The following is a 9,864-nucleotide window of genomic DNA, read 5'->3' as shown; positions in this document are numbered from 1 at the left end:
CAAGACTATCTTTTATTTGTATTCTCGTTTTCGGCCCCCGTGTAGCTAAGATGGATAGAATGCGTTTGCATTTCAAGTCAAGGTTGAGTCCCCACGCCATATTCCATTAATTTCCTTCCATTTCGCCACAGTAATTATGGAAACAGGGGCACTCTAACCCCCCCCCCCCCCCTCCCCAAAGTGTCACGCACACCTTGATGGATGTGCTGCAGTCGAACCGAAACGACTTGGTCTGCCCGTTCTCCAGGTACACCTTCAGAACGTTCTGCATGAAGAGGAGAGAGTTGTCCTTGACTGTGTTCTGGGTGGAAAGGAGACACAGAAGAATGACACATAAGGCATATAGTAGCTTACATGAAGAGGACAGAGTTGTCCTTCACTGTGTCCTAGGTGGAAGCAGGACATAAAAGACCTCCAGTACAAATGAATGAATATTTCTTGCTAGCAATGTACTCAGATAAACAAGTGTTTACCAACACAGAAAGTATTCAGACCCCTTGACTCCTTCCACATTTGTTACAGAATTATTCTAAAATTGATTAAATCGTTTATTTTTATTTTTAGAAATGTTAGCAAATGTATATAAATTTTAAATGGAAATATCACATTTACATAAGTACTCAGACCCTTTACTCAGTACTTTGTTGAAGCACCTTTGGCAGCGATTACAGCCTCAAGTCTTCTTGGGTATGATGCTTCTTGGGTATGATGCTACAATCTTGGCACACCTGCACACCTGGAGTTTCTCCCATTCTTCTCTGCAGATCCTCTCAAGCTCTGTCAGGTTGTATGGGGAGCGTCATTGGACAGCTGTTTTCAGTTCTCTCCAGAAATGTTAGATCGGGCTCAAGTCCGGGCTCTGGCTGGGCCACTCAAGGATATTCAGAGACTTGTCCCGAAGCCACTCCTGCGTTATCTTGGCTGTGTGCTTAGAGTCGTTGTTCTGTTGGAAGGTGAACCTTCGCCCCAGTCTCAGGTTCTGAGCGCTCTGGAGCTTGTTTTCATCAAGGATCTCTCTGTACTTTGCTCCGTTCATCTTTCCCTTGATCCTGACTAGTCTCCTAGTCCCTGCGGCTGAAAAGAATCCCAACAGCATGATGCTAACCAGCATCCTTGTCACGTATACTCCCTCTCCGGCCTCTAGGTCCTCATGCTGCTGATTATCCCGCACACTTGTCACCATCGTCTCGTGCACCTGCACCTCATGACACTCACATGGACTCCATCACCTCCTTGATTATTTTCCCTATATAGTCACTCCCCTTGGTTCTTTCCTCAGGTGTTATTGCCTCTGTTTTCATGTCGGTGCGTTGCTTGTGTTTCGTTTTCATTGTTTCTTTTATTTATTAAAACACTTACTCCCTGAACTCGCTTCCCAACTCTCAGCGTACTCGTTACAATACTTCACCGCAGGGATGGTGCCAGGTTTCCTCTAGACGTGACGCTTGGCATTCAGGCCAAAGAATTTAATCTGGGTTTCATCAGACCAGAGAATCTTGTTTCTCATGGTCTGGGAGTCTTTAGGTGCCTCTGAAGGTGCCTCCCTGACCAAGGCCCTTCTCCCCCGATTTCTCAGTTTGGCCGGGCAGCCAGCTATAGGAAGAGCGCTGGTAGTTCCAAACTTCTTCCATTTATGAATGATGGAGGCCACTGTGTTCTTGGGGACCTTCAATGCTGCAGAAATGTTTTGGTACCCTTCCCCAGATCGGCACCTCCACACAATCCTGTCTCGGAGCTCTATGGACAATTCCTTCGACCTCATGGCTTGGTTTTTGCTCAGACATGCACTGTCAACTATGGGACCTTATATAGGTTTGTGCCTTTCCAAATCATGTCCAGTCAATTGAATTTACCACAGGTGGACTTCAATCAATTTGCAGAACCATCTCAAGGATGATCAATGGAAACAGCATAGGGCACTACTATACTACACCCCCCCCTCCATACAGCACTACACCCCCCTCCATACAGCACTACTATACTACACCCCCTCCATACAGCACTACTATACTACACCCTCCCCCCTCCATACAGCACTACACCCTCCCCATACAGCACTACTATACTACACCCCCTCCATACAGCACTACTATACTACACCCCCCTCCATACAGCACTACTATACTACACCCCCTCCATACAGCACTACTATACTACACCCCCTCCATACAGCACTACTATACTACACCCCCCCTCCATACAGCACTACTATACTACACCCTCCCCCTTCCATACAGCACTACACCCCCCCCTCCATACAGCACTACTATACTACACCCCCCCCCTCCATACAGCACTACTATACTACACCCCCTCCATACAGCACTACTATACTACACCCTCCCCCCTCCATACAGCACTACACCCTCCCCATACAGCACTACTATACTACACCCCCTCCATACAGCACTACTATACTACACCCCCCTCCATACAGCACTACTATACTACACCCCCTCCATACAGCACTACTATACTACACCCTCCCCCCTCCATACAGCATTACACCCTCCCCATACAGCACTACTATACTACACCCCCTCCATACAGCACTACTATACTACACCCCCTCCATACAGCACTACTATACTACACCCCCTCCATACAGCACTACTATACTACACCCCCCCTCCATACAGCACTACTATACTACACCCCCTCCATACAGCACTACACCCCCCTCCATACAGCACTACACCCCCCTCCATACAGCACTACTATACTACACCCCCTCCATACAGCACTACACCCCCCTCCATACAGCACTACTATACTACACCCCCTCCATACAGCACTACTATACTACACCCCCCTCCATACAGCACTACTATACTACACCCCCTCCATACATCACTACTATACTACACCCTCCCCCCTCCATACAGCACTACACCCTCCCCATACAGCACTACTATACTACACCCCCTCCATACAGCACTACTATACTACACCCCCCCCTCCATACAGCACTACTATACTACACCCCCCCCATACAGCACTACTATACTACACCCTCCCCCCTCCATACATCACTACACCCCCTCCATACAGCACTACTAAACTACACCCTCCCCCCTCCATACAGCACTACTATACTACACCCCCTCCATACAGCACTACTATACTACACCCCCTCCATACAGCACTACTATACTACACCCTCCCCCCTCCATACAGCACTACACCCTCCCCATACAGCACTACTATACTACACCCCCCCCCTCCATACAGCACTAATATACTACACCCCCTCCATACAGCACTACTATACTACACCCCCTCCATACAGCACTACTATACTACACCCCCTCCATACAGCACTACTATACTACACCCCCTCCATACAGCACTACTATACTACACCCTCCCCCCTCCATACAGCACTACACCCTCCCCATACAGCACTACTATACTACACCCCCCCCCCCTCCATACAGCACTACTATACTACACCCTCCATACAGCACTACTATACTACACCCCCTCCATACAGCACTACTATACTACACCCCCCCTCCCCATACAGCACTACTATACTATACCCCCCCCTCCATACAGCACTACTATACTACACCCCCCCCTCCATTCAGCACTACTATACTACACCCCCCCCTCCATACAGCACTACTATACTACACCCCCTCCATACAGCACTACTATACTACACCCCCCCTCCCCATACAGCACTACTATACTACCCCCCCCCCCCCATACAGCACTACTATACTACACCCCCTCCATACAGCACTACTATACTACACCCTCCCCCCTCCATACAGCACTACACCCTCCCCATACAGCACTACTATACTACACCCCCCCCCCTCCATACAGCACTACTATACTACACCCTCCCCATACAGCACTACTATACTACACCCCCCCCCTCCATACAGCACTACTATACTACACCCTCCCCATACAGCACTACTATACTACACCCCCTCCATACAGCACTACTATACTACACCCTCCCCATACAGCACTACTATACTACACCCCCTCCATACAGCACTACTATACTACACCCTCCCCCCTCCATACAGCACTACACCCTCCCCATACAGCACTACTATACTACACCCCCCCCCCCCTCCATACAGCACTACTATACTACACCCCCTCCATACAGCACTACTATACTACACCCCCCCCCCTCCATACAGCACTACACCCCCCTCCATACAGCACTACTATACTACACCCCCCCCAGGATGCACCTGGGCTCAATTTCGAGTCTCATAGCAAAGGGTCTGAAAACGTATGTAAATAAGGTATTTCTGTTTTTTATGTTTAATAAATGTGCAAAAAAATCAAGAAAAAAAGTCAAGAGGTCTAAATACCAATATCCATACTAGCAGAACATTTAGAATGCATCCCCAATACATCCTTTCATTTGAAGCCATATGCTGGTGTGGATATTAGAACAGAGTCTTACTTATACAAATAAAAACAAAGTAGACATAATTAATGTGAACCAAATATACACAAATCACTTTTGACAGGTTCAATTGGTGGTCAAAGGTCAAACGGATGAATTCAACGGTCAACCATGTGACAGGAGGAGAACTTACCGGAACCTGACCGTTAATGATGACCTCTTCTGCGAAGCGCACTTTGACCGGATTGGACTTGAGCTTGGCTTTTTTGGCTGCACTGATGAACGCTGATTTGGGCGACTGAGAACAGAGAGATTTAGCATGGAGGTCAGGATGAGACCAATCCCTGTGGTCGGGTGTGCACCAATGTTACATCCTGTTATTATAACCAACAGTTCTAAAAAATAAAGATACTCACAGGGTATGGCTGGACAACAGTCAACATAATGGACTCCTTACAGTTTCTGGAGGGAGAAAAGCACATTTAATTGACTGATAGTTACAGTGACTGACTTCAATATAATGTCAACGTAAACAGGAAATCAATGATTTCCAATCCAATGTAATGAACTAAGGGACACGCGAGCGCACACAAGCACACACACACGCATGGACATACGCACACGCACGTGAGCTGACACACACACACACACACACACCATATTCTGGTATCTGGGGGTGTGAGATGTTATTAAATATATTCACATCTCCACAAACAAACAGTCAAGAACCCAGCCTCACACAGCCTCACTTCAGACTCTGACATTTATCCATTTCATAAGAAATGTCACATGTCTGCTACATAATTGTAAATATAATGATATAATGTAAATATAATTACCCAAGCTTTTGGCAGTTTTGTTCAGTAATAATTGGATAGAAATATGTGAGAGATGCCCAATCAAGTAATGCAGTCACTAAAATGCAATGTTCACTTTTGAGTTGAATACGTAAACGACCGAAGGCACATTCTGTCCCTTTGAGAAAGTCTGGTCATCCCTCAGTAATACAACAACTGTCATCCGTGTTTACGCTCTACACAAGACACATTTCTGAGAGCATAATCACAAAATAAAAACTTGGACAGGTCTGGATGTGTTGTGGAAATTACAGCCATCAACTTACCAAATATTTTGTAACGTCTTGACTTTGTTAAGGTGACAGAAACAATTGGTCATGGAATTATTTTCTCAAAGCAAAAAGTGCCTGAAAAGTCTGGCGCCTGAAGGGCCATGGGAGATAACAGCTGTTGGCACAACTGGACATAGTTACCCATGCTGAATATCCTAGATAAACAGAGACAATAAGTCAGACAGACAGTCAGTCAGACAGGGTTACCTGACGAGGTCGATGACTCGTTCCCTGGGCGCTGAGCTGACTGCCTCGTCGTTGATCATGATGATCTCATCTCCTGGGATCAGCTTTCCCTCCGAGGGACCTCCTGCAAACATACACATACGCACAAACGCACACATGCACATGAGTGCACAGACACACAAACACACACAGATTGTCAGGGATTTGTACATATATTTGTCGTTAACAATGCTGATGCACGGAGACGTTTGGGCTCCATGTTCACGTTATCTTGGGTTCAAATCTGGTTTCAAACATCAGCACCGCCCGCTAACACCAAAGAAAACTCATTTTTCTCAAAAGCTCCTGTTCCATCAATTCCCAGGTGTGGCACACAGTCTCTGCGTCACAATCTCTCCTGTGGAGATTACGAGCTTCTCAGCCGGCGCTGGCAATTGAATCTCTCTCCTTGTGTCGTAGAGGCACAAGACACACGAAGATGGGCCTTTGTTCCCGATGCCTGCACTGATTCTGAAAGCGCTAATTATTTTCCAACAGGAAAGCCTGTTTCCCATGATAGTGGAGCTCTGAATAAACGGATTGACGGATGACACTGGCTGAGGAGAGGAGACGTGGGGCGAGAGCGGAGGGGGCTTCAGAAACTCTCCAAACATCTGAATAGAAAAGAGAGAAGCTGAGAGAGAGTCCCTCTGCCTCGCTTAGTCATAGAATGACAACTGTTTTGTGGTCTCGGTCTGTAGTCACACTAAGCACCGGATGAGCAACGATCATAACGTCGACTGATAATGTTTAATGTGTTACATTCTTTCAGTAGATTATTGGGATGAAATGAAAACAACATGGACTACCTAAATGATCGATTGTCCAACATCCTTCATGTAACCCATCAGTGATTGGTGTTACTCGCCGACTAATAATCACTACATTTCATTAAAATTGTCATATGGGAACAAAAAACGATTTGATTGGTGTCACTGCATGTCCAATTGCATTGTGCCATTGTAATTATCTCACTGATTAACAGTGAAAAGCCACCACTACAGCACTGTGTTTCAGTGAGCTCATATACAGCAGAGTGGATATTCAGTTCAAGAGGTAATTGTTATGTCAAGAATTCATAATTGCTTAGAGGCTGCTATAGGCAAGATACAATCCATGGCAGTGGCTGCCTCGTGCATTTATTGAGTCAGGCAGATAGGCGACATCACACCAGGGCCGAAAGTCTCATTAAAATGAACACGGCCCTCGAACTCCTTAATAATACTCGATCATGACACTAGTGGTTATTGAATTGTATTGTTGATCAAACAGTGATTATTGATATGCCCCCTAGGCTGATAGAGATGTGACGCACTTGGGGCCGAGGACCACTGCTAACAAGTGCTGAGCGTGAAAAGCCCGATGGCATCAATGTCATACTACAAACGTGTGACGACGAATGAACTGCTCTTATTAACCAAAACACAGAAAAGGAAGGGTTACTGACCCTTGAAAGGTCGATGGGAAAGCCAGAATTAACCCAAGGATGTAAAGGTATCCATGACACATACACCGCAATGTTATTTGCCTTCACTAAAATGTCTTTGAACACTTTGTACCAATATCATGTTCAGTAGATTTCTAAACTTCATGTAGGGACATGTCTGGACATGATCCCATGAAACAGCTACGGCCCTGTTCTGACATGAGAGTGTCATGTATATTGATATGGCTTTAAATTCGAGCTCTTCAGGCGAGTTCGGTCAGTGATTATCATGGGAGATGTAGGCGAAGGGATGTACCAGGAGGGGTCATGGGAGACGTAGGCAAATGGTGGGACATTGATGCATACCAGGCGTGACGGAGCGGACCACCACCGGTTTTTCGCTCCCGGCCACGAAGCCGAACCCCAGGATGGGGTCCCGTCTCATCTCCACCAGCCGGGGGGCAGGGGGCACCTGCTGCACCCCATCCAGACGGTGCACCTCCTCCAGGGAGCTGCTCTGGGACACGTGGCTGAGAGGAAACAGGAACAGGCAACGCATCATCAGAGACAGACTCAAAAGAGCAGCCTCTCAGTCCAAACTGATCCAACAGGAGACGAAGGACATAGGACTCTCTTGACTAGAACAGTGTTTTCCCTACTACTGGATAGGCCTCACGCCAAACTCTTTTGTTCCCTGCCTAAAAAAAATGGCTTCAGTCCCACAATTGACAGAAACCGGCGAGAGAGTAGTGGGATCAGTTTGGAATTGGGCCCCAGAATGATTCTGTTATTATCTCCGGTAATTATTCGTTTTTATTTGACCTTTATTTACACAGGTAAGTCAATTAAGAACACATTCTTATTTACAATTACAACCTGATTCATTAAAACAATCAGCAGTCTGGCACCCTGTATCTGGGTGGGGTCAACATTCTACAAATACACACTTCCCACTTAGATAACTCGCACATCTAATTTAGACTTTGCTAAATAACACTCCTAAACCATCTGACACACACACACACACACACACACACACACACACACACACACACATACGACCATCATTATCTCCAACGGGTCAAAGGTTAAAGTTCACTGTCTGGCATTAGTGATGTGATTGCGTGTGGCATCCTACATTTGTGCTTCTGATGTACCCACTGCACCATACCCACAGTCCACATCCTCCATGTTCATTGTTTTTTGCCCTCTCTTTACCTATTCCAATTGGTTCTGTCCATTCCCCTTCTCAACTAATGACTATTGGTTCTGTGACAATATGAAGTATCTCTGGGTTATAAAATCCATTCCCTCTTTCGGCGTCTCCATTCTCTCTCTGTTCAGGTCCATTTTCTCAGGACTAGTTTCAATACAGCTTCACTACTTTACTGTAGCCTTCCCTCTCCTAAATCTGTATTCTGATGAATCGTGTTCAGTCCCGTGATGTTGCAGCGGATCCACACAGACCGGGACCAGGTAATCCATACATGGGTATACCAAGGGCACAGTAAACACTGGAATGTCTAATACTTCCTGGATATCGAAGGATAATATCAATAGTGTGGACTGTCTGGGATTCAGGATTCAGGATTCAGAGGGTCCTGTGTATTATCATTATCCCAAGTGCACAGAGTGCACAGAGAGGGTGATGCATTTGAAATCCACTCAGTCCTTTATGCCCAATAGGGAGACCCGTCTATTATACTCAGGCCAATCAGAGAAATATATCGCCACAAAGCCAGATATATTGCTCGGAGACCAGCCGTATATTATCCTCCTAATACCTGTCTCACATCTCAGATGGTGCAGCTCGCACACACACGCAGGCAGGCAAGCACGTACACTCCCCTTTGCCATGAAGGAGAACAGCAACATTCACTAAACCTGAAACAGTACGTTATGCTAGGTTAGGTTAGGAGAACAACCTCTTCTGTTTACCTGTCCTCATCCATTTATTTCTCACGCCTAGAAATCCAACTGTCACGCTCCCTTATCTGCACTACGGTGTCATCTCTGGAAACGTCACCCCATTCTCACTGGGATCAAAGAAGCCTCCACGCTAGTGACACGTCTAGAGATGGGAGACGGCACCCTTTCCTTGTTCAGAACTCCTGCATCACTCAGGGGAGAAAAGGTGTGTTTTATGCATCCACAGAAGTAGTAAAGGAAATCAGTATTCCGAAGGAATTCAAGACACTGAGGCAGTCTACGTCAGACAGGGATAAAGGGATGGAGGTGGGGGGGTGGGGGGGGAGGAATCAGTATTCCAATGGCATACTGTTGATACAGCACATGGGAGAACTTGACGTGTCTGGAATTTCCAGACAAAATTGGAACGACTGACCTTTAAAAACACGACACTAAGTCCTCATAATCCTTAGGAACCTCCATTACAGCGTACGCGTTCACTAGCACCTGTCATAACGGGCGTTTTGAGTAATCACACTTTGTCACGCCTTATGAAGCACGTGGGGGAAATTTGATCACAGGATCATTTCAAGTTTGTGTCAGGACTATTAATCAAACAATGTATGTGATCACACTCACAAATTATATTGTGAGGCACACTCACTGAGCAACAGTGTGTCACGTGTTATAATGCTAAAAGAAGTGATGAGAATGTTAATAGCTGAGTGAGGTGGACTTGAATTAGAAGCAGAATGATTTGCAACTGTTGGGGGGGGGGGGTGGTTTGGGCCTGGA

At 46.3% G+C, this 9,864-nt stretch overlaps 1 protein-coding gene across 3 annotated transcripts in view; it reads right to left on the bottom strand.

Moving 5' to 3' along the window:
- Nucleotides 1-9,864, bottom strand: part of LOC129859656 (FERM and PDZ domain-containing protein 4-like) — a 36,119-nt gene that overhangs the window by 9,708 nt on the left and 16,547 nt on the right. For all 3 annotated transcript variants that reach the window (XM_055929703.1, XM_055929705.1, XM_055929704.1), the window contains 5 exons: nucleotides 7,528-7,691; nucleotides 5,718-5,820; nucleotides 4,798-4,843; nucleotides 4,575-4,679; nucleotides 194-301 (listed from right to left, as the gene is read on the bottom strand). In XM_055929703.1, the coding sequence (XP_055785678.1) occupies nucleotides 194-301; nucleotides 4,575-4,679; nucleotides 4,798-4,843; nucleotides 5,718-5,820; nucleotides 7,528-7,691 (526 nt within the window). The remainder of the gene's footprint in view (nucleotides 1-193; nucleotides 302-4,574; nucleotides 4,680-4,797; nucleotides 4,844-5,717; nucleotides 5,821-7,527; nucleotides 7,692-9,864) is intronic.

This window comes from Salvelinus fontinalis, chromosome 7, assembly GCF_029448725.1.
Source record: "Salvelinus fontinalis isolate EN_2023a chromosome 7, ASM2944872v1, whole genome shotgun sequence".
Classification (NCBI taxonomy): Eukaryota; Metazoa; Chordata; class Actinopteri; order Salmoniformes; family Salmonidae; genus Salvelinus; species Salvelinus fontinalis.
Note: the sequence above shows the minus strand (reverse complement) of the source record. Positions and strands in the feature narration are given on the sequence as shown.